The sequence below is a fragment of the Leucopleurus acutus genome (assembly GCF_964270905.1).
Source record: "Leucopleurus acutus genome assembly, chromosome: 12".
Taxonomy (NCBI): Eukaryota; Metazoa; Chordata; class Mammalia; order Artiodactyla; family Delphinidae; genus Leucopleurus; species Leucopleurus acutus.
This window is the reverse complement of record NC_139154.1, coordinates 12,687,919-12,712,771: the sequence shown is the minus strand read 5'-3', so window position 1 is coordinate 12,712,771 and position 24,853 is coordinate 12,687,919. Positions and strand designations below refer to the sequence as shown.

Sequence of the window (24,853 nt, the reverse complement as noted above, 5' to 3'; positions counted from 1 at the left end):
TTTTGAAGTAAAGTGTAGGTGAATTTTAAAGAAAAGCTGTGAGCAGCCAAAGAATGTTAGCGCCTCCTGCAGGCTGCTTCTGACTGTCCTGTCAGATCCCTGGAGTAGCTCTGCTCTGCCCTTGGGGGTATCTGGGAAGAAACTTGAGAGACTTGGTACTCCTGCTTTTTCATTTTTGTAGTTGTAAGTTTGTTTAAAGATGCTTTTTGTTTTTTCTTTTGAAGTGAAGGTTAAATAAGGTATTCCATTTGAAGTACTGAGACCAGTGCCTGCTATGTCTTACGTGCTCTGTAGATATTGACCGTTTGTTTTTTGTTATACAGTCAATGTGCCAGGGCAGGAAAAGCATCACCTGTGATGGACACCTCACTCTGCTGCTTATTCTGAGGGGCTTAGAGAAGGTCTCTTCTTGGACCTTGGGTTTCCAACTCTATGTAGTGGCAGCGACAGAACTTCTTGCCCAGAGTTGAGGAAATTTCATGTGCGAAAGTCTGTAGCATATTGTTTCTAAACCTTATTCCAGAGTTCAAGAACACAGAGTAGGCAAGGAAGTAAGTTCTCTTCCTGGAGTTGCATGATCTGTCTTTTGCATCGAGGACTGTGGCAAGGCCTGGAGTAAGTAACTGCCTTACCCATTTGGGCCGCTGTAACAAAAGTACCATAAACCGAGTGGTGTTTATAAACAACAGACGTGTATTTCTCACAGTTCTGGAGGCTGGGAAGTCCAGGGTTGTGGTGCTGGCACATTCGGTGTCTGGTGAGGGCCCACTTCCTCAATGACAGCCAACTACTCCCTGTAACCTCACATGGTGGAAAGAGGCAAGGGAGCTCTGCTGGGGTCTTTTCATAAGGGCACCAGTCCCAGTCACGAGAGTTCCACCTTCATGACCTAATCACCTCCCAAAGGTCCGACCTCTTAACACACCACCATTTGGGGGGTTAGGATTTCAACACATGAAACTTGAGGGAATACAAACATTGAGACCATAGCAATAGCAAATGTGTTTATTATTACTTTTTTTTTTTTTTTTTTTGTGGTACGCGGGCCTCTCACTGTTGTGGCCTCTCCTGTTGCAAAGCACAGGCTCCGGACGCGCAGGCCCAGCGGCCATGGCTCATGGGCCCAGCCGCTCCGCAGCATGTGGGATCTTCCCAGACCGGGGCACGAACCTGTGTCCCTTGCATCAGCAGGCGGACTCTCAACCACTGCGCCACCAGGGAAGCCCTATTATTACTTTTTAAATAAACCTTCTACTTTAGACTAATTTTAGACATACAAAAGGGTTGCAGACATGGTACAGAGAGTTACTGTGTACTCTTTACTCAGTTTGCCCTAACATAACATCTTAGATGACCATGGTGCATTTGTCAAAACTAAGAAATTAACATTGGTACACTATTAACTGAACTACAGACTTTATCTGAATTTCACCAGTTTATCCAGGATCCAATCCAGTATACCACAGTGCATTTAGAAAGCCTGTTCAATGGTGAACCGTGAACAACCACGAGGGTGGATTTTTCTACACTATATATAGCCCCTAAAATAATGTTTAAGGTTGGAAACTGCTGCTCTAGCCCTTAGGGCACCTTAGAAAATGTTCATAGATTGAGAACAAAGATGGTCAGAAATCTAGAGGATACCTATTTCTTTGGGGCAAATATCTAAAAGTTAGGTAGCCTTTGTCAAATCCATTCTTTGAAGTAATCTTCACTGCAGCTATGAGAATATGATCGTGCCACCCAAAATTCTGTGCATTAGAAACAAGTCAGCCCTAGTCTTTGATAGTTTTTTGATTGGGTTTTTAGTATTTAGCAGACATTTACCTGTTGGGCGCTCAGCCTCGTGCCCAGGACCCGGCCTCTGGCCGAGTTCAGTGCCAAAGTGGAGACCTGACCTTGTGGCCTCTGCTCTTGGGGGAGGCTGTGGGTGACGCAGGTCAGTAACTCCAGGGGGAGGTGATGTGGAGGCAGGTGAGCATTAGGACAGGGGTCTGGCCACGTTCCTGGTATTGAAGGGGGCCAAGCAGCGAGGCCTGTGCCTCAGTGATCTCCACGCACTGGTGATCCCATGAGGGGTGCCATAAGCTTGTGAAATTCACGTTCACTCCAGAGTGTTCCTCAAGCCCCAACATGATAGCATTTTCGAATGAGAATTCTTAAAGCCGGGTACTCCACCCACTGTGATCTTGTCTTCCCCAAGTTATTTGACTTCCCGACAATTGTTTTTGACATGGCAGCTCTTAGAGCTAAACGAAACACACATTAGGGCCGTTCTGAGGTCCCATCGAGGCAGATTTCATTTTTTGCAGGCTGCAAAAGTGTCCCGTTAGGAAGGGTGCGGTCCATGTGAGGAGGTGGCATCCCACAGGTCTCTTCTGACTCCAGCCCAGTGAGGGAACAACGCCAGTCTGCTTTAGTCTGTGACTGAACTGGTGGGGTCACTTCCTGCGCTGGCAGCTCTGGGTCAGGAGCTGGAGAGCACTGCTAGATGCAGCTCATCTTCCTCAGCTCATCAAGCCAGTTTAGTAAGAGCGGGGTTCTTTCCAGAAGTGCCCGCAGGGGCTGCCCTGGTGGCGCAGTGGTTGAGAGTCCGCCTGCCGATGCGGGGGACACGGGTTCGTGCCCCGGTCTGGGAGGATCCCACATGCCGTGGAGCGGCTGGACCCGTGAGCCATGGCCGCTGAGTCTGCGCGTCCGGAGCCTGTGCTCCGCCAACGGGAGAGGCCACAACAGTGAGAGGCCCGCGTACAGCAAAAAAATAAAATAAAAAAATAAACATTCATAATCTTAAAAAAAAAAAAAGTGCCTGCAAAATGGTTCTTTAGGTTAATGGGATCTTTTCTCTCCACTGAACGCACATAGCTTTCTAACTCCGTGGTTTATCCCTGAAGGTCAGAGCCTCTCTTCATTGCATTCCCCACATTTCCTTCAGTTGCATTAATTGGTTGAAATGTTTTGCTTTTACAGGAATCAAAATTTTAGACGTGTAAACTCTTGACCTAGCAATTCCACTTTAATGATTTTATCCTAAGAATTAGGCATGCCCACAGTATTAAGTCGTTTAAAATTGGAATTGACTTCAGTGCCTCTTAATAGAGAGTAATTAAATTATGGTACATCTATTAATTGTTCTCCAAGTTACAGATTTCTCTAAAAACTTTCAGTGACGTGTCTTCTGCAGTTGGTAAAGAAACCAAGTAGAGAATTGGAGGTGGAATGAAGCTGGATTTTACAAACGTGGAAAAAAGCAGAAGAGTAGGGTTTTTTAAATATAGATTATCTTACGATATTTCGAACATGTGTATTCAAGCCAGTGAAAATTTAGTATCTGCTAGGTCCTAGATACTGTTAGGTGTTAGGAACACAGACAAGTCACAGTTCCTGCCCTGATAAGTACATAAAAAAAGAATACTGAGCAATTAAAAAAAATTTTTTTGGCCACCCTGTGCAGGTTGTGGGATCTTAGTTCCCTGACCAGGGATCGAACCTGGGCCCTCAGCAGTGAGAGTGCGGAGTCCTAACCACTGGACCTCCAGGGAATTCCCAAGCAATATTTAATTTCAGTGAATGTATTCCAAAAGAAGTTGATAGTTTTGAACCTAGACTGTCACATTACTTACTTATCTTTGTTAATCATCTCAGTGCTTGGGGCCACACCTCCTGAATGGCAGCCCCAAGTGTGATTTTTCTGTCTTACTCTGGGTATAGCTGATAAACATTATCCCAGAGTGATCTTGCTTAATCTGAGAGACCAAAATGAAACTACTTCTTACGCACCAGCAAGATATTTGTAAGAAGAAATTGAATATACGTTTACCCATAAAAATATTCATCCTCATTTATCCATAATTCTGCTGTGAAGCTTTCTGGTAAAAGCCATGTGCATAAAGCTATTTACCACAGTGTAACTTATAGTAGTAAAAAGATTGGGATCAACTCAGATATCCAACTATCGCAGTGTGGTTCAGTCACTCGGGAAACATCCTCTCGGAGGGATATCATGCAGCCATTAAAGATGATGGTGATTGGCCTGACTAGTGCCCTGGGCCAGAGCTTCATCTTCATGACAGTTGTGTATTTTGGTCCCCTGACCTGCTCCATGATCACCACAACTCGAAAGTTCTTCACCATTTTGGCCTCTGTTATCCTCTTCGCCAACCCCATCAGCCCCATGCAGTGGGTGGGCACTGTGCTTGTGTTCTTGGGTCTCGGTCTCAATGCCAAGTTTGGGAAAGGAGCCAAGAAGACATCCCAGTAGGAAGAGAGAGACTACCTCCACTCCAAGGATATTTAAGTTATTTTCTGGAACAGTGACATCTCTTGGGAAAATAGACAAAATAGAGATAAAGGACTAGGTTTCAGTCTGGGTTAAAAAAAAAAAATGATGGTGAGACTATAGGGCAAAAGCTATAGGGCAACATGCAGAAATGCTCACAAGATGACAGCAAATGAACAAAGTAGTACAAAATAAATCCACACCTGAGATTATAATGATCTAAAACTGTATAAACCAAAGGACCAGAAAAGAATATATAAAAGTGGTAATCGTGTTAACATGATGAAATCGTGGGTGATTTTTTTTTCCCCTTTGGCTCTACTTTTTTAGATTTCATACACTAGTTATATGGTTTTCATTACTTTAGAAATTAGATTAAAGGGGAAAAAATTCAGAGCAGAGAGTATGCTGTCCTAGAGATTGATTTTTGTGGTTAGATTGCAGGCTTGGCAGGGTGGGGAAAAGACTTGATAAATCCCATTAAGGAGGGAGTGCCTGTAATTAACTTACTGTGCTCTGATTCCCCTCTTCGGCTCCAGGAATTGAGGAAGCTCAGATGGGAAAACGAGGATACTTGACACCCACCAGCGCTCAAGAGCATCTCACGGCTCTTTGGAATAATGAAGGTGCTGTACCAGCCTAAAGAAATAGCCCTTTGCTTTCCTGGACTCCTTTACCCTGCCTTTTTATTTTTATGCTTTCACAATTGTGATTCTTGTGGATCTCTCCTGAAATCGAACAGTAGATTTGGGGCAGGCTTCAGGGTACATTGTTGTTGATGCCTTATAGTGTGGGGAAGGCATGAACTTGACAGTGACTGTAACTGAGCCTGGTCATTAAATGACAGCTGCAGGTGGGCATCGCCTAATACAGTTTGACATATGTCTCGAAGGTTCAGTGTAACTCACTTTATTTTAAATGCCCATAAATAAAAGTTGGGTTTTTTTTTTAAGGTTTCTATGGGAATTCCTTCTGTGAATCAAAAAATGAACTCTGTTTTTATTAAATTAGGATTCTCATACATTTTAATTCCCTACAAATAAGAAAGTCTTCCATTAGTCTTTGAATTTATAAGAAAAGCCCACATATCACCCACCCTCTGAGAGTGTGTTCTGGAACACTGAATGTAACTGCTGTGTAATGACAAGCACTTAAAAATGAAAATCTTGCTAAGGGGATAAGTGATGTCAGAAAAAAGATGGCACTCAAGGTAGTATGAGTGTTGTTGGCCCTGACATGTTCTATTCATTCTCTCTGTAGCTTTTTTTTGGGTTACCAGACACTTGAAACACAGCTTTGATCCACAGACGATCTTGGTAGCATCTACGTGGAGGGTTTTTTATTTTGTTTCTTTTTGTTGTTGTTGTTATTATTTTTTTAATTGGGGTATAGTTGCTTTACAATGTTGTGTTAGTTTCTGCTGTACAGTGAATTGAAACAGCTATATGTGTACATATATCCCCTCCCTCTTGGACCTACCCCCCCCATCCCACCCATCTTAAGAAGACAAACTATTTTTTGATTTGATTTTTGTTTGTTTATTTCTAATACATTTTCTTATAAATACCAAAGTAATAAGTGTGTCGTGTGCACGCGTGCGCGTGAGTCTAATGATCCAGGAACGTAACCCAAAGCACGTGAAAGTTTTTGTTTCCCATCCTTGTCCATCGCAGCCCCTGGGCTAAGCACTGTCATCCCTGTAGCACTCGTCTTTAAACCCATCATCTCCCCTGTGTGTAGGCTCACAGCACCCAGAGACTGTTTTTTTGCTCATTAGTTTTTATAAAGACAAGTGTGATCTTACTCTACATATTGTCCTACATTCTGGGATTTTTTTTTTTTCCACTCAGTAAAATTTCCGTGGTCATCCTTCCATGCTCTTACATATAGATTTAAATGATCCTTTTGGTTTATTTCAAACACAGGATTCTTTCTGAATTACCTTTTTCTGGGACTGGAAGATGTTGGCATGGAGTCCAGATTCAATCCCAGTATGTTCTTTCTGGATTTCTTGGTGGTGCCGCCCTCAAGGTAATGCCCTTTCATTGGCTTTATTTCACCTGACAAAGGCTTCTGGGACAATTGAATAATGACCTCTGGGAGAGGATGATGGAAGGGTCACGGGCACTGAGAACTAGCGCATCTGTTCCACTCCCAGGTGGCAGGTGGTAGGAGCATTTTCCTTTCCATTCTTCCTGAGTGCAGGAAGAATGTGGGTTTCTTTCTGAGTGTGGTGGTGAAGTAGGGGTGGGTGAGAGGCTGAGGAACATGCCCTTCATGCTGAGCACCCACTGATGCCATGCGTCCTCCTACAGGTATCGCCCCGTCAGCCGCCTCGGGGACCAGATGTTCACCAACGGCCAGACGGTGAACCTGCAGGCTGTCATGAAGGATGTGGTTCTGATCCGAAAGCTTCTGGCCTTGATGGCCCAAGAACAGGAGCTGCCAAGAGAGGTGGCAGCACCCGCCGCAGATGAGGTCAGGGCAGCCTTGGAGCTGATGTCGTAGTTCTGACTCCCTACGCTCTGGGTCCTGGGAGATGCCTGTTAGCAGTTCTGTACAGCTGTATGTGAGCCGTGGGTTTGGGAGGACCAGGCGAGGTCTGAGGGAAAGCATGGGTCTGAGCGTGGCCCCAGCGATCACCCCCGGGGTGACCTTGGTTGAGTTGCTTTAACTTCTTGATCTTGTCTCCACTATAAAATGCATGTGGTCTGGGGTGGGATTTTATATGTAGTGTGTTCTGGGCCACCTGCTCTCCCTGGCAGCTCTAGAAAGACCAGTCTGCTGCCCTCAGCTCTAAGAATGTCCCTCCTGGGTTATGGTACCAGAGCCCATGCCACCCAGCTCCGTTTTTGGCTCAGGAAGGTCTCCAGCACTGGGGTCAGGAAGGCAGTGTTGTCATTTGTAGGAATTTCCCAGAATAGGACTGTCAGATTTGGGGCCTCAGCTTCCTCTCCAGTAAACGGTGGAGCCGAATTCCTGTTTCAGCAGACATTTCCCGAGCCCCTTCAGTGGGCCAGGTCCTCGGTGGGTATAAAGATGAGTCAGGGGCTTCCCTGGTGGTGCAGTGGTTGAGAGTCCGCCTGCCGATGCAGGGGACATGGGTTCGTGCCCCGGTCCGGGAAGATCCCACATGCCGCGGAGCGGCTGGGCCCGTGAGCCATGGCCGCTCAGCCTGCGCGTCCGGAGCCTGTGCTCCACAACGGGAGAGGCCACAACAGTGAGAGAGGCCCACGTACCGCAAAAAAAAAAAAAAAAAAAAAAAAGATGAGTCAGGCGCTCAGGAAGTTTGCTGAGATCACTGACATCCTTCCCATCTCTAAGATGCTCTCTGGATGCAAATGGGAAGGACCGTCTCAGCCTTGAGTAGATAGTCAGGGCTTCCAGGCTCCCTTCCCCTGCTGGGACAGGCCTGTCGCCAGGTGGCGCCACTGTCTGTCCCGGACGCCCATGCTCTGGGTTACTCGGCCCTTCTGCTTGGGGTTTCTTTGGTTTTGCTTAAGTTTTCTGATCTGCTGGGGCAAATGTGCTTTTAAAAATCCTCAGTATTAGAGAAATCTGCCATCTGCAGGTCCTAGTTCAGTTTCAGAGGGAAGGCCTTAGGATGGCCGGCTCCAGTGACCAGGGCTAAGGATTTTGCGTTGACATCCCTTGAAACTAGGGCAGCCTTTTGTCCAAGAGAAAAAGCTAAATCTCTGCAGAAAGGAACAGTGTCATCTGTGATTCCTGAGGTCCTTTTGCTACCTGAAGTCCCAGTGCCCTCCTGCCATCTGATTAACAGGGTGTGTTGTTTCTTCCCACGCTTGCGCCCAACATCCCATTCCCATGGCGGCCCTCTCACGAATCGTGAATGCCTTGTGTGGGTGGGCCAGCGCCGCTCCAGGCACCGAGAATATACAAGGTGAGACAGGGTCTCACTCATTTCACAAGTAGTCACATGGCCCTGAGTCAGGTGACGTCGTAAGAAGTGAGTTAGTCTGACAGGGCCTCTGTCATCACGTAGGTGACCATCTCTCCCTGTGAGCCTCCTTCTGCCAGAACAGAAAATAGGCCTGTCCTCTCTGTAACCGAGAAGACCCTGCTATTCCTCAGGATTGAGGACAAGCCCACTTTGTCACTAATGGGTTCCAAGACATCCTCATTTACGGGGTCTTCCCCCACCCTCCGCTTTCCCTCCTCTCAGTGCTGGCAGCTTTCTTCTCTCATCTGACCCACCCTGGGACAAAGGACCATGTGTCTCTCTCCTGTGCCGTACCCAGCCCCATGAGACCAGACAGTGTCAGTAGGTGGTGCTCTAGGGCAGCTTACTGCCTTGAGGCCTGTCACCTGGGCAGGTGTGGGAGAAGAGGAAGAGGCAGAGCCAGGGACAGAAATATTGAAAGGATTGGTTAAATATTTCACTGAGGCCTGGAGATCAGCCAGTAACTTGACATAGCCTTTATCTCAGTTGATGGCGCAGGAAATCGTAAGGCAAGCACTTTTCCTTTTAAGAAATTACCTCACCTGCATCTTTATGAGTGCTTTGGATTAAGTTTTTCCAAAACCATAAATAAAGCTGAAACTCCATACGAGAATCAGTTATCTCGCAGGATAACAGAGCTACATAAGAAGAGTATTGACATGGGAAGAATTGCTAGCGTTGCCTTAAGAATTAGATACCAAGGGACTTCAGCTGCTGCTAGCAGATACATCCATTACCTTCTTGGCCTGCACACTTTGAGGGAATAAGCTACCATGTTGGAGAAGCCCATGCAGCAAATAATTGAAGGTGGCTTCTGGCCAACAACCAACTAGAAACTGAGGCCCTTGGTCCAGTAGTCCTCAAGGAACTGAATGCTGCCAACAGCCGTGTCAGCTTAGAAGTGGGTCCTCCCCCAGTTGAACCTTCAGATGAGACCCTAGCCCTGGCTGACTCCTTTATTGTGGCCTGGAGGAGACTCTGAAGCAGAGAACCCAGTTAAGCTGTGCCCAGATTTCTGACTCTCAGAAACTGTGAGATAATAATTGTGTGTCAATTTAAAAGGAAAGGAAGGAGACTTCTTAGAAATTTGAGTTCATTTTACTCCCAGAAAGAGACGGGCTGGTAAATAGGGGCTGATGTTTTGTTGATGCATGTGGACAAGAGAGATTTAGGACTACTTTTGCCACTGATCTGTCAAGTTCAAAAGACATAAAGGCAAACTCCAGAGCTCATCATTTGTCAGAGCTCTAGTAAGAAAGAAAAATGGAACCAGGCCTGGCCTTTCTGAGGTTCTTCCGTCACGCCTGTTTTCTTGGTTGTGTCTTGGCCAGGAAAAAGACCCTTCGATCACTATGGACCGGTCCTTTCTGAGTCTACTTCCAGGCCAGTCCCTCACAGACAAACTTTACAACATTTGGATTCGCCTTCAGAGCCACGTCAATATTGTGTTTGATAGTGAGATGGACAAATTAATGATGGAGAAGTACCCTGGCATTAGACAGGTGAGCAATGAGTTGGATCCCCATTGCTAGCCAAAGGGGTTAAATAGTAAACATGTTTGTCTTGAAGGAAGAAAATGATAAACATATTTGATTTTTTTTTTTTTTTTAATGCTTTCTGTGGACTTTTTTCCCCATAAAGATCCTGGAGAAGAAGGATGGTTTATTCCGGAAGCACATGATGGGAAAACGAGTAGACTATGCAGCCCGCTCAGTCATCTGCCCGGACATGTACATCAACACCAATGAAATTGGAATTCCCATGGTATGTGCTGTTAGGTGGCGATGGGAGTGGCGAGGAGGGCTGGGGAGAAGGCACGTGGCCGACTGCAGTGGCTTGGGTGGGGACAGCCTCTGCCTCTTCCCGGACGAGCTGTTCGGAGGGGACCCTGAGGCCATGGGGTAGCGTTGCTCTCAATCCCTGCCTGGTCTCCAAATACCCTCTACCCACAAGGAAGACCCACCTCCCGGGCCACCAGGAAGCAGACGGCAGGGTGCACATCCCTCCCGCCTAGCTTCTTCCTGCCTGTCTTGGCCTAATCTTTAAGCCTTCCTAGTGAGATTGAATATATGACAGAGATGAGGGGGAGGGAAGGGGGGGATGTCTTCGTCCCGTGTACTTGCCGGCATCAGGAGTCAGGAAGCGGAGGAGCCCCAGAGAGCAGGCATCGCCCATCCTCCCAGATCCGCAGGGGTAGGCGGTTTGCCCCATCCACCCATTAGTGTTTCCTCAAGGAGCCAGCCTCCTTTTCTCACTCCCCCACCACGCCAAGCTGTGGTGCTCATTAGCAGCGGCCCCTTAATCGGCTTCCTCCTTAATGGGCCTTGATGTCAGTAATAGAAGATGGTTTAATTCCCTCCACAGGGAGGCTCACTTCCTTGTGCATGGTCCCCCTGCCGCTCTCCTGGGAGGACTGGTGAGCAGCAGAGAGCAGAGCTCAAGTGTTCCGATGGACTCCCACCTGCTGCCGCCTCCTCCCTCGGACACACATGGGCTTCCTGGGCAAGGGCTCTTGTGGGAGGGGACAAGAGTCAGAGAATGCCCAGTCCGGTGCCCATGGCCTCCTGGGAACCCAGGGGTCTTTGCATCTGGAAGCTGGGCCAGGTGGCAGGGAGAGGCATTGGGAAGTTCCTGAGTCCGAGGCCCTGGGAGGAGACCTGTTCGTTGCTCTCTTTGGACAGAGGGCAGGGGCTGCCCCTTTTGGCTTTGGCCTCATGGTGCCTCCAGGGTCCCCGGCTGTGGGAGGGGCCTTTGGTGTTGCTCCTTTTTCCACCTTCAAAGGTCCTCTCTTTCTTGGATCCGGGTTCATTTGGTAATGGAGGGACTCTGAATTTCCCCCTCTGCCTATCTCCAGCCTGCCCCAAGCCTCAGGGCCATGGTGGCCTGGGGTATTACTCGCAGGATAGCCGCGAGGAGCAGAGTGTGTGAACTGCCTTTTGGTTCCTTGTGGCACGCGCTTCTCATCTAGCATTGTGGACAGGTATTAACAGAAGCAGAGGAGGCAAAGTCTGGGAAGTAAGCTAGAGACCCAGCAGGGAACCAGACAGACTTAGCATGTCCCCCGTGAGGCTTACATTACAGCAGTGGAGACGCATCAACAGATACACAAGTATAGATCTTCCTCAACTTATGATGGGGTTATATCCCTGTAAACCCCATCGTAAGTTGAAAATGCCATGGGTCGAAAATGCATTTAACGGACCTAACCTACTGAACAGCATAGCTTAGGTCTAACCTACCTTAAATGTGCTCAGAATACTTATGTTAGCCTACAGTTGGGCAGAATCATCTAATGCAAAGCCTATTTTATAATGTTCAATAAAGTGTGGAATGTCCCTTGTTAAGTTATTGAATACTGTCCTGAAAGTGAACAGCAGGACGGCTCTGAGTGTGTGGGTTATTCACCCTCGTGATCACGGGGCTGACTGCCAGCTGCAGCCTGCCGCCCCACCCTGCTTCAGGAGAGTATCATACAACGTGTCAGTAGCCCAGGAAGAGACCTAAGTTCAAAATGGGGAGTACAATTTCCACTGGACACGTGTTGCTTTTGCACCATCGTAAAGCCCCCAAAATCCTAAGTCGGGCACAGTCTGTACATGTACACTCTGTCAGGCAGTGGTCAGTGCATTGGCGGAAGTGGAGTGGGCCGCGGGGCGGGGAGGGCCTCTCACACAGAGCCACTCACGTCGAGACCTGGCCAGCATCTAGCACGTTCCTTTACCTGGGACTTCTCAGAGTTGCTCATGTACCTATATGTGCCTTTTGAAGCATCAAAGGGTTTTAATATTCAGTAGCTCAGAACTCGCTTAACCAGGGAATTCATTTTTCTTGGAGTGTGGTGCAGGTCCGGTGTGTCAAATGGAGCACTGAGTTTTCTCATGTATCAGGAGACCAAATCAGTTTCATCTCAGGGCAAGTAAAGAGATTTGAATGGCATGTCTGGGCTCAGGGCGTGGGCCACCTTCAGTTAGAGATGGCTGCTGGAGGCGTGGGGGAAATGTTGGCGGGAGAAAATGGTACTTGAGGGTGGGTATCTGCTGTCTCTCTCAAGCTAGCGTTCCATGCTATTTTCTCTCTTTTGGGACTAAATGAGTGTTACTGGCAGACCAGGAAATGGTGAAATTTTTAAATGGGTTAAAAAAAATTCTGCGTAAACTGCAACACTCAGATTACTCTCTTCGAGCAGACTCTGCTAGAAAAGGAGACTCGATCTCTTTCCTTAAGGGAGCGGGTCTGGAAAGATGTGGAAAAGACAGGGAGGATGCTGCTTTACTTGTGAAGGACGACCTTCTTGGCTCAGAGAGTACCTTTGCATCTTAGGGAAAAAGTAACACAGCCTGTTGAGTTGGATCTGGGGGTCCATGTAACCTTTCTGCCCACCCTGAATTTTCACATCCACTCCTTGTTTCCAGGTGTTTGCCACAAAGCTGACCTACCCTCAGCCAGTCACCCCCTGGAACGTTCAGGAACTGAGGCAGGCGGTCATCAACGGCCCCAGTGTGCACCCAGGAGCCTCCATGGTCATCAACGAGGATGGTAGCCGCACGGCCCTGAGTGCCTCGAACCTAACCCAGCGGGAGGCCGTGGCCAAACAGCTCCTGACACCAGCCATGGGGGCACCTAAGCCCCAGGGGACAAAAATTGTGAGTAATGGGCAGATTTGGTCAGGGACTCGGCCACCTGCTGTTGGCTCCCCATGACTGCTGGCTGTCAGCTGTGGCCTCAGTGAGTGCAGATGCAGGAATGCTGTGAGAGCAGTTCCTGCCTCCCCTTCCCTCTCCCCGCCTCCCCGCCCCCAGGGGAAGCTGCCCCCAGACGTGGGTGTTCCCTAGGGCCTGAACACCATGAATAAAACTCCATTTGGCCATCCTATGCATGCAGCGCAATTCTGGGTACATGTCGGGGCTTGAAAAGCGCTCTTTAATTATAACTGTTGTGATTTGCTGCCCTTGAACAGGGCTGCTCGAAGGGTGGTCCTCAGCAGCAGCATCCCTGGGGCTGGTAGGAAATGCACATTCGTTCCTTCCCCTCTCCCTCCCCCCCACCCCTGAATTAGTCTCTCTGGGAATGGAACCTAGGAATCTGTATATTAAGAAGCTCTGCAGAGGGTTCCTCTGCATGCTAAAGTTTGAGAACTGCCCTAAAGGAAGGGAACATTCTGTGTCTGATAACTGAAAACTGACAGGTTTCATCTGATACTTCACTTCCGGGGGACTGCTAGTTCTTGCCTGTAGTACTGGGTTAAGGGATCCTGAGGCTTTATCTGGGCTTCACCGGAAAGAGTATATGATGGATTAGCAATGTCTGCTGAGGACAGATGGGTGGGTGACATCACTTGTGTCTGTGTCAGATAATAACCATTCCTGCTGGGAGGGGTATAGCAAATAACGGCTAACCAGGCAACAGTGGCGGAAGTTGCTAGAGTGAAATGGACTGGATTTGGGATTAATTTATGGTGACTGCCCAGAGTCAGGGGATGACTGAGTGTGTCTCCCGCACCCACTTGCACGCTTGTTAGACCTCCTCTTGCCCTCTGACACATCCAGACCCAGTGGCCGACTAGATCTTCTCTTTAGTGGGTTTGAGCACTACAGAGGACCACTGGTCCTTGAAGGAACTTTGGTTGGAGGACAGAGGGGGAGAGGAAGCCTCGTCACGGTGACCATTGGTCCCCGCTGCTCTTCACCGCGTCCTGTCCTCTTGCTTCCTCTCCATCTCACCGCTGTCCCGAGGTCAAGCAGGAACAGGCCATGCATTTTCTGGTTTGGTGGCAGGGGGCACATGCAGACGCAAATCTAATCACCTGTTTTGTTTTTTTTCTCGTGCATTAAGTGAGGTTTGTGTTCAGGCTCACGGGACTATTCTGCCATTTTTAAGTGCCTAGTGTTTTGCTAGGAACTGTGAGAAAGATGCAGGAGAAATCAAGGTGTGTTTTTCATAATTTATGGTGAAGCAAGGCAAACACTGGTAATCTTCCTACTAACTCAAGTCGAGCATGTGAAACAGTCTCACAGTAGGACATTTTGAGAAAAAAATTGAGAGAAGAGAGCAGAGTGGGGTCAGGTACTCTGCCAGGCACCGTGGATGAGATCCTGTTGTTTCGGGGTGGACGGCCTGGTAGGGGAACCCCCAGGGAATGAGACCATAAATGTGTCACCGCTGCTGAGTGGCGTGGTGGACACAAGGGAACAGCGACGGGGGACGGTGACTTTACCCGCATGAAGCTGGAGAAGCAAAGAGGACTGTGGGCAGGGTAGGCATGCAGGGCGAGTTTGGAGTCACCAGGGGGCAGTTGAGGGCCAGCCCGGGGGCTGCAGGGGAACCGAGGGTGAAAGCAGGGTGTGTTTCAAGGGGACCTTGAAGTAGGGGGGCTTGGCTGTAGGCTGGGTGTCAGGGCTGTAAAAGAGAGAAGGTGAGAAGGAAGCGTGGTTTCCAGTGCCCTGGAAGGAGGTGTGTCTGGGTCCTTCTGAACTGAGGTCATGGTGGAGAATCTAAGGGCTAGCTAGTCTCCCGTAAAAGGTAGAAATGTGGCACTTAGGTTAGGGGGGCATAGAGTTATTAAGAAATGAAATCATCAGGAATTCCCTGCCAGTCCAGGGGTTAGGACTCCGAGCTTCTACTGCAGGGGGGCACGGTTTCCATCCCTAGTCGGGAAACTAAGATCCCGCAAGTCACGTGGTGCAGTCAAAAAAAAAAAATATATCAGAGTTAAACTCTTTGAGCACAAAGTACAACAGAGAGAAAATGCAGTGGGGGCACCTGTGGAAGCAGGAGGCAGGTAGGGGAGGACGCCGAGGGAGAGAGGGCTCGCTCTCGGTATCTGCATCTGTCTCCCACCTGCGCTGGGGGGGTTCTTCCCGGTCAAGACCAGCCCCAGAGTATGTTTGCATCTCCCAGAGGCACTTAGTAGGTGTTTGTGGAGTTAAATATGAAGTGTAAGAAGAGTGAGGAAACGGAAGGAAGATGCAGATTTGTCCACATGAAGGTCATGTGTGACCCAGGAGAGCCGTTGGAACAAAGTGGGGGGAGCTGGGCTTCAGGGCCTTTGTGATGAGGCAGCGAAGCAGTAGCTTCATCTATGACTGGAGCAAAAGCAAAATGATACGGGGGTTTCTGACATTAGTGGGGAGTGAGGATGGGCAGACGCGCAGGGGAGCTTCCTTCCCGTGGCCCTGTTACGTCTGTGGGGCTGGGGGTGGGCTTAGGAGAGGGCAGGTTGGCCTCACTGCACACTCAGGTCAGCTCGTGGGAAGCGACGGAAATGAGTTCTCAGCAGCCGGGAGATTGAGTGAGGTTGGCCCAGTGGCCTGTCCCCCAGCCTAAGTTCACATCCCAAGCACACTGTCCCTGCCTTGTCTCCCAGCCCCACCTCTCGGCGTCCCATCGATGTGGGCCTCTTTCTCCCCTTCAGGCCTTGAACTTGCCGTCCCTGCCGGGAATACTCTGTCCTCCCCGACACTCCCCAGCCGTGGCCCACTCGTCCTTCTGCAAAGCCTTCGTTCCTCTAGGCCAGGGGTCCACAGCCTTTTTCAACCAAGGGCCAGATAGTAAATATCTTAGGCTTTGCGGGCCACACGGTCTCTGTTGCAGCTGCTCAGCCCCGCCTATGTAGCGTGAAAGCCGCCACGGCAGTACAGAGTCAATGGGTACGGCTGTGTTCCAAAAAACTCTAGTTGCAAAAGCAGGTGGCCTGCAGTTTGCCACTTTTACAACATGAATGGGGTCCCCCCCACGGTGTGTCCCACCTCACCCCCCCAACCCTTATTGCGTTATGTTGTCACTCCAGGTACCCCCATCTGACTGACCTCGAGTTCCTAAACCCCGTGAGGACAGGGCAGGGTGTTCGGCCCTCCACTGTCCCCAGTACCCAGCATGTAGGAGGCACTTGGGAAAGCCCTGTGGACTGGACGGGTCCAGGATGAGATGCAGGAGGCTCTGAGGTGTGAGGGCCACATTTGACCTGAGGATGTGGCCCTGGGGCAAAGACAGGAAGGGAACTTAGGAAACAAAAGTGGTCCTTATATTGGGACCTGGGGTCTAAAGGTGATTATCTTTAGTTTCCAAAAATCTCAATGATGTCATATGTAAGGTTTATATATGTAGTCAGATATGTGTGCATTTACAATTCATTTGTAATTTGTAAAGTAATTTTATGGTTACTGTGTTCCTGTGGAACACATTAGATCAGGACCTGGGCCAAAGGGCCAGGTGACGTGACTGGGAGGGACAGACCCAGGTCCAGGAAAGGACAAACTGCAGGTTAGATGAGAAGGGGGAGGGGGGAGTGGAAGAAGCCATTTCCCCTGGGAGGGGTGAAGTCTCTGCCCCTTCTCCTGGGCCTGGTAAATGGAGTAGAAAGTGGCCAGGGCGGCCAAGCCTCATTTCCCGGCCCAGCAGTCAGCCAGGAGCAGCTCTTTGGCTCCGGCTCTGCCCCTGGGAACTCTGACCCGGGCACTGGGGCACACTAATTTTCGCTGCGGTATTTATTTAGAGACAAGAGAAAGGAAGGGCCTCAGGTTTGGGTTGGCGAGGGGAGCACCCTGTGCTCCAGGGCTTCTGTTTGGATTGGCTGGTGCCTGCTGGCCGGGCCTGCGAGCCTTCCCAGCTGTGGGGTTTGCTTACGCTGGAGGATGTCTCGAATTTTCGAGACTCAGATCCGAGGCGAGCCCGGGGTTTGGGACCCAAGCCACAGGTCCCGGCAGTTTCTTCCTTGAGAAGCTAAAGAAATAGACCTTGAAAGTCAGTTCAGGCTCCCTGACGTGCCCTAGGCAGCCACTTCTGGGAATCCTCAGAATCCAGGTCTCCTTGGAAACACGGACATGGGGGTGGGGGGAGGACAGGTTTGAATTCCTTGGGAGCAGAGAGACTGCCTCCCCGCTAGCTGCTTTTAGGACTGCCTTTTAGAATTTGAGGGGTGTGCTCCCTGCTTCCCTGAGTTGGGGGACACTGTCAGCCCAGCCAAACGGATGCGGGGAGGTGGGTGGGGAGCATCTCTTGTTGACCTCTAGCCTCTTTCTGCAGCCAGCTTTCTGATACAACTTCATAATGTGGCTGACATAAGAAGAAACCAGACTTGGAGTAATTTGTTTCCCCCCAACCGGTTATCTGCTGGATAATTTAGGGGAGACTTGGGATGGGGGGAGGCCTCACTGAGTCTCCACAATTCCTCTGGGCTGCTAAGGGCAGCCTGCAGAATGATTGGGGTAGCAGTTGCCTCATGCATTTGTTTTTTTATTTTTATTTTATTATTTAAAAAATTTTTTTGGCCGTGCCGCAAGGCTTGTGGGGTCTTAGTTCCCCAACCAGGGCTTGAACCCAGACCCCCGCAGTGAGAGCGTGGAGTCCTAACCACTGGACCGCCAGGGAATTCCAATGCTTTTGTTTTTTTGTTTGTTTTTTTGGGTTTTTTTTTGCGGTATGCGGGCCTCTCACTGTTGTGGCCTCTCCCGTTGCGGAGCACAGACTCCGGACACGCAGGCTCAGCGGCCATGGCTCACGGGCCCAGCTGCTCTGCGGCATGTGGGATCTTCCCGGACCAGGGCACGAACCCGTGTCTCCTGCATCGGCAGGCGGACTCTCAGCCACTGTGCCACCAGGGAACCCTGCATTTGTTTTTTAAAGTGGCGTCTCTGTTCATCATTTGGGAAACCCAGTAATTAATATAGCGTAAGATTAAGGGCCTTATACTAAAGTCAGCTTTGTGGGAGGAGGTGTTCTGTCAGGAGGACGTGACCAGTGGCATATTGATATTGGTAAGGAACAAAAAAGCGTGAGCGTTGGTTGTCTTTAAGGAGTAAAGTTACTTGTGGTTTTCATTCTCTTCTTTAAGTTTGTCTGTATTTTCTGTGCTTTCCCCCACAGTAAGCATCACTTGTGCAGTTTTTCTTGCTTTCTTTAGAAATAGTTGAAGATCTTTTAAAGAAATTGCATAGAAGTAGTACACGCTCGTTGTAACACGAACATCACTAAGACGTATAAAGGTAAAGGTGATGATCTGTGCCTTACTCTTCCTCCCGTGTGTCCCTGCCTCAAGGAGAGCATAGCAACAGCTCAGTGAGGATCTAAGTGCCCTTTTCCCTCGTGTATATAAACCCGTAGAGTTGGGTTGGGTTTTATGTATTTATTTTTTGGCCGTGCTACGTGGCATGTGGGATCTTAGTTCGCTAAGAACCCACGCACCCTGCGCCGAAAGCCTGGAGTCTTTTAACCACTGGACTGCCAGGGGAGGCCCCTGGGTTGGGTTTTAAATTGCCTCATCCTATCACCTTAGATGGCACCTGGATTGTTTTTCTTTTACCGGAATACATTATTGCCATCGCTTTAGGACTATTATAGGGTTAAGTCATCCTTTTTCATCATTATATAATATTCCGTAGTACATACCGTGATTTAGCCACCAATGCCCATTCTGTGGGGCAGCCAGGTTTTTCCCAGTTCTTGCCACTGTTAACACTGCTGCGTAAACATGCACATTCTTAGAACCTTGCGTTGACAAAAGGAAATAAGTTTTAAATGTTTTAAAATCTATTGTGAAATTGCTTTCCCAGAAGACCATGCAATTTAAACTTATTATTAATTTTTAAGTGCAATAAAACATTTGCAGAGAGCATTGAACTGGGGATCAGGAACCCTGTGTTTCAGTCCTGGCTCTGCTGGACTTGCTCTGTTGGGCAAGTATTTCTAAAACGTGGAATTCACGTTTCGAATAACGTACTCAGATGTGGCCCTGGCGGGGATTCTAGAGGTCTGCCAGATCCTTCTAGATCTGGCAGACCAGGAGTTTTATGGTTATATGTAGATATGCTGTCTTCAGATGTGTCTCTTTCTTTCTTCAGATTAATTCGCAGAGGAATTCAAACTCCGGAAAGGTTATGCATCTCTGAAGAAGACAGAGGTTACTGGACAGGAGCCTGTAGCCTCATTGGCATATGCCTCTGTGCCCAGAGCCAGGACAGGACTCTGCTGGGCTAGCAGCTATTTCTCAGAGTACCAGAGGGGCTTAGTAGCTATTTCTCAAAGATTTCTAGGGTTTCAGTCCAGACTAAAAGTTCTCCTTTTATTTAGTTGAATAAAACCTGAGACAGACAGAAGGCACACTCAGCCCAGGCCAAGGTGAGCCCTTGGAATAGTAGCAATGTTGCCGAAGTCGCTGCTGCTCACCCTGTTCTCTCCTGTGCCCCCAGGTATGCCGGCACGTGAAGAATGGGGACATTCTCCTCCTGAACCGACAGCCCACCCTGCACAGGCCCTCCATCCAGGCGCATCGCGCCCGCATCCTGCCCGAGGAGAAAGTCCTGCGGCTCCACTATGCCAACTGCAAGGCCTACAACGCCGACTTTGATGGAGACGAGATGAACGCCCACTTCCCTCAGAGTGAACTGGGCCGGGCCGAGGCCTACGTCCTGGCCTGCACGGATCAGCAGTACCTTGTTCCCAAGGTAGGTCTGACCTTGAGGCGGTTCCATGGTCATCGCCAGCACAACTTGGCAGTCCAGGTCCGGGCCCTTGCCAGCTCCTGGAGTCAGTGGGTGGCTCTAGGGCAGGGGCATGTGGAACAGAAGGTCTTGGCTTCTTCCGGGTGGGGTCTTCAGCTCTCTAGTGGCTAGAGGCAGGGAAAGGGTTCTCTCTTGCTGCCCCTTAAGGTGGCAGGAAAGAAGTTGTAACAGTCATCCCAGAGCGCTGAGGTTAGTAGCTGCGTAATAGGTCTTGTCTTCCAGTCTGTTTGGATTCGACAACTTATTAGCCTCTGGCAAGCATTAGCATCCCAGCTGTGAGGGTCCCCGAGGTCCACAGATGACTCTGATCCTTTGAGTCTGGACAAGCAGGAGTTTTAAGAGAAAACATAACCCCAAGGGTCCAGATGAAATTCCCCTCCAGCCATGAGGAATCTCCTCTGTGAATCCCTTCCTTTATGAGCCATTTGTGTCACAGCGATTCACAATGATACATCGTTCATTTGGGCTGCAGTGTGGAGTAGTAATAATAATAAAGAACTATGGCTACCGTTTGCCAAACACTTTTTCAGTGTCAGACACTACAAAGCACGTTGGAGGCCTCTCCTTTCTTCCTCCCCGCACTCCTTGGGGTAGGTACTACTAACGTCCGCATTTACACATGAAGAAACGGTGTAGGGACTTCCCTGTCAGTCCAGTGGTTAAGACTCCTTGCTTGCATTGCAAGAGGCGCAGCTTGCATCTCTGGTTGGGGAACTAAGATCCCACATGCAGCGCGGCGCAGCAAAAAAAAAAAAAAAAAAATGGTGTAACTTACCGAAGGGCACAGAGCTGAGGAGGAGGAAGGGCCAGGAACTCCCAGATCCTTGTGGCTTGTTCTTCTCGGCTGTGCGGGCCCTGCTGCCCTTCCACAGAAGAGAGGGAGGCCTCTGCACCCAGGAAGCACCAGAGGCTGCTCGGAGATGTCCTTCATCGATTAGTAACCTCTCCTCCTGGGAACTTCTCTTCCCCCGTCAAGTCCCACCTGGGGAATCAGGCAGGTGGCCAGGGTCCGAGCGTCCCAGCCTCGTTGCCTACCAGACACACCACTGTGGCTTCATCCTGGACTCCGTTATTTGAATATAACTTTCTTTCCCTTCTCCACCCACCTTAGCTGGCTGTTGGTGAGTGAAGGGGCTGACAATAGGCAGGAGGGGTTTAGGGGCCCACTCAGGTCCCCCAGAAATTAGAAGAAATAATTTGGTTAATTTTTACTAATAAGTTTACTAGCAATTAGTAATGATTTCACTAATAATTAGAAGAAAAAGAAGAAATAATTAGAAGGAAATAATTTGATTAATTTGAAAATTGGCTTTTTGTCTTTCTATGTAAATCATATCCATGGTAGCTATGACGGTGGTGGCTTTGGCACCATCTGCTGAGCGCTCCCTGTGCCTCAGGCACTGCTCTGAGCAGTTGGCAAACATTCTCACTTAGTCCTCACGGCAGCCTTAGGAGGTGGGTGCAATTTTCAGATGAGGAAACCCCGGTGAGTGACTTGCCAGCCAGTGACGAAGCTGGGACTTGAACCCAGCACCGCTGACCCCCCAAGCCTGTGTGCTCAGCCTCGTGTGTGATTAGCCCCGCTGACAGGCGAGGCTGGGCCTGGCTGAGGGCACGTGGCAGTGAGTGGTTCCCAGGACTGAACCGGCTGTCTGGCTCTCTAAAGGGAGTGCCACATTTCACCACAGGGGATACTACCAGCGAGCAGCAGATGGTTCATTTTTTTGCCGGCAGAGTGACCTCTGAACTTTAGCCGCATGGGGAGTTGGGGTGCTCCGAAGTTCTCAGGCCAATGAATTGGGATGTGCTATACTTGATTTTGATTGAATAAGGTAGAATAGGCGACCTCATTGCTTACGGCATGTCCTGCGCAGGGCTGGACTATGTAAAATCCAGATGTGCCTCCTCATATGCTCACCTGCCTATGAGTTTAGGTCAGGAGACAGGGAGAACACAGATCAATAACCTTACATCAGTAAACGAAATTCTTAAAGAGTAAAAACAAAAAACAACACTTGTAGGGGATGACCTGAGGGTTCACTTTACTTTCAGATAGATTTTTTTTTTTTGGGCCATTCTGTGCGGCGTGTTGGGATCTTAGTTCCCCAACCAGGGATTGAACCCGCGTCCTCAGCAGTGAAAATGCAGAGTCCTAACCACTGGACCGCCAGGGAATTCCCTCAGACAATTTCTTTTGTCAGAGGTAAAGAACTTTTGATTCTTGATAAATTTTGTTTAGTCCTCAGTGCGAATACCGAGGTGGAATCGTTATTTTTTTGCTAATGGTTATAAAAATGAAACATGTACTTTGTTGGCAAAGTCCTAAAAGGACAAGAGCTGGTTTTCCTAAGCCATTTTTGGGTAATTTTTCTTGGCGTGTCTTTATTTCCCTTTGTTTCTGTTTCCCTTTGTTCATTATTCTGTTTCTTCTCTATTTCTAGGTTCTCTTCCTTGACTAACCATAGTCCCCGATTTAAGTTCATTTTATTGTTGGTTATATGTGTTTAACAGGGTTGGAGGTTGTCTTCTTACTTAAAATAGGAGAGGAATGGAACTTTAGCTGTTTCTGTTCCAGGAAAACAGTTACACTTTTCATTTACATGTTTCTGTGTGGATTCTATTTTTTTCTTCTGTTTGTTGTCTCTATTGAGGGCCAATGCTTCATGGAAGTTTTTTTAACAAGGCTTGAGACATAGCTTCCAGACTTTGACTTAGCTACGAAATTCAAGTCACAGAATACCCTAATTCTCAAAGCATCCTGACCAAAGACATCAATTTTAATGTCATTTTGCTGTGATATTAGGTGGAATAGGATAGCTGACAATTACCTGGGTTTTTGATTCAGAGATGGTCTTTCTGATCCTAAGCAGATTTAGGAAATTCAGAATTATAAGTAGACCCTTAGTAAATTGCTTTAATCAGTATTCCTCCCTAGAATTCATGATTATTGCATTGAAAGCAATTTAGCCATTAAGGTAATTTTTTAGTTATGGAAAAGTCTGGATGGAGAGAGAAGGCACTGACTAGATCCCATAACTTATAATTATGTTCTTTAAAGGAAAAAAGCAAAAGGGAAAATCTATATCTTCCCCCAAAGACTGTGGGATGAGTCAAATGCCTAATACTGTTTTGGGTTTTTCCTCTAAGCAAAATAAGACCTTGTCTTTGGAACAAGACACAGAGTGTAATTTTTTATTCATGTTCATAACTCAGAGCCTTCGTAAGAAGGGCCGCGTGCCCCGTCTGATCTTGCCTTCCGTCTGCACCACCTATTCAGCTCACCTGTAATGATTATCTTTGAGTATACGTAAAGCCCGTTGCCACAGTATTGAGACCGTTTAACAAGCATCCTTTTTAGCCTTTGAATTAGTGCATGTGGTTAAATTCCTGGCGCTTTTCCATGGCTGCACTTGTGAGTTCCTTAGTTATGAAACATGGACATAATATTGGACAGTATTTAACAAATAAGCAAATGATAACAATCTGTAGATCCAAGGCACAGATATTTCTCACGTTCCCATAAACATTGAAAAGGTTGCAAAAACTGCTTAGAGAATGTTGGTGGGCACAGCTATGTTAACTTTAGTGTGCCTTATGTTGCCATGAATGCACACCTGCAGATAGGGTGCAGGAGACTGGGAACCAGAAAGGCTGTGGAAAGATGAATGTACCCACCCAACTGGGGCTTTCATAAAGGCCCTTGTTTTGACATCTGGTAAATAACAGCCTACCATGAATACGTGCTACAGTATGAAGAGACGCTGACAGCAGGCGTTCTTTCCTTCTGCAGTCACACACGTCAAAGCCCTCCACAACCCTCTTGAGGAACCTCTGCCCGAACCCCACCCTCCCTGCGCTGGCCCACTCCAAGTCACTCCTCAGGCCAAGCTGCAATACTGCCCCTCAGAGAGACCATTCCTGACCAACCTCCTCACCCCAAATCTATGTGATGACCCATCCTGTTATTTTCCTCCCGTATTTAAAACTCTTTGTGATAATGTATCTGTCCAGTCATTTGTTTACTGTCTAGCTCTTTCTCATCATGAAGGATCGTGTCTGCTTGGGCCACTGGAGTAGATTAAAGGTCTGACCCAGTGCCTAGGCATACAGTAGGCTCTCAATAAATATTTGTTGAATGGATGACTGATTTAGAGGAGAACCAGGCCAGAAATGTGTGAAAAATACCAAAGCGTAAAACCAAAATATAAAAACAAGGACACAGCTAACAGCAGCCAGACCAAATGTATGCATAAATGCCAGAAATATGCTGGAATAACTAGAAACAGATAGGATTATGGAGAGAAGGCTGGGGGCCTGGATGAATTTGCAGCAGTTTTGATACAGAACAGTGGGCAAAAGGCAAAGATGGGAGCTGGTCAGGAAGCCCTGGTCATGTGCTCTGGTAGGCAGTTTGCTCTCAAGATGGGAAGCCCAAGCACCAGCTTGGTGCGGCTCAGAGACAGGACAGTACGGGGATGTGAAGGAGGGCTGTTGCTAGCGGGCAGCTCCCAAGCGACTTCAGTTTTTTCTTTGTTCTCCTCTTATCTGTTTTGGTTTGTAGGATGGCCAGCCATTGGCAGGGCTGATCCAAGATCACATGGTTTCGGGTGCAAACATGACCATTCGAGGCTGCTTTTTCAGCCGGGAGCAGTATATGGAGCTGGTGTACCGAGGACTCACAGACAGAGTGGGGCGTGTGAAGCTCTTTCCTCCTGCCATCCTGAAGCCCTGTCCGCTGTGGACAGGAAAGCAGGTAATTGGGAGAAAACAAACGGTGGCTATAAAACAAGGAAACAGGCCACTCAGTAAAGAGGTTTTGGTTCCCAGGAGAGCCCAGGCCAGAAACAGAAACGGCAAATCAAACAATAGTCTGACTCTCTCCTTGATGGGGTTTTTGGGTGTAGATGGTTTCAAGGGAGTGTCTGCTAAGCGTAAGCTGCATAGTTTCTGTCCTTTGCTTCTAACTTAAACTCCGTGTCCTCAGAATCCAGATATGGTGGTAATAGGCAGTGGTGCTGATGGTAGCAGTAGTTAAGGTTTGTTGGGAGTGCTTCAAATGTGTTATCTTACTTAACCCTCACAACCAACCTGCGATGCAGAAGCCATCATTATCACCAT

At 48.4% G+C, this 24,853-nt stretch overlaps 1 protein-coding gene across 1 annotated transcript in view; it reads left to right on the top strand.

The window, feature by feature from the left end:
• Nucleotides 1-24,853, top strand: part of POLR1A (RNA polymerase I subunit A) — a 76,338-nt gene that overhangs the window by 12,866 nt on the left and 38,619 nt on the right. The window contains exons 7-14 of the mRNA XM_082852372.1: nucleotides 4,819-4,905; nucleotides 6,205-6,310; nucleotides 6,595-6,757; nucleotides 9,572-9,742; nucleotides 9,882-10,004; nucleotides 12,653-12,883; nucleotides 19,424-19,678; nucleotides 24,297-24,488. Coding sequence (XP_082708498.1) covers nucleotides 4,819-4,905; nucleotides 6,205-6,310; nucleotides 6,595-6,757; nucleotides 9,572-9,742; nucleotides 9,882-10,004; nucleotides 12,653-12,883; nucleotides 19,424-19,678; nucleotides 24,297-24,488 — 1,328 coding nt within the window. The remainder of the gene's footprint in view (nucleotides 1-4,818; nucleotides 4,906-6,204; nucleotides 6,311-6,594; nucleotides 6,758-9,571; nucleotides 9,743-9,881; nucleotides 10,005-12,652; nucleotides 12,884-19,423; nucleotides 19,679-24,296; nucleotides 24,489-24,853) is intronic.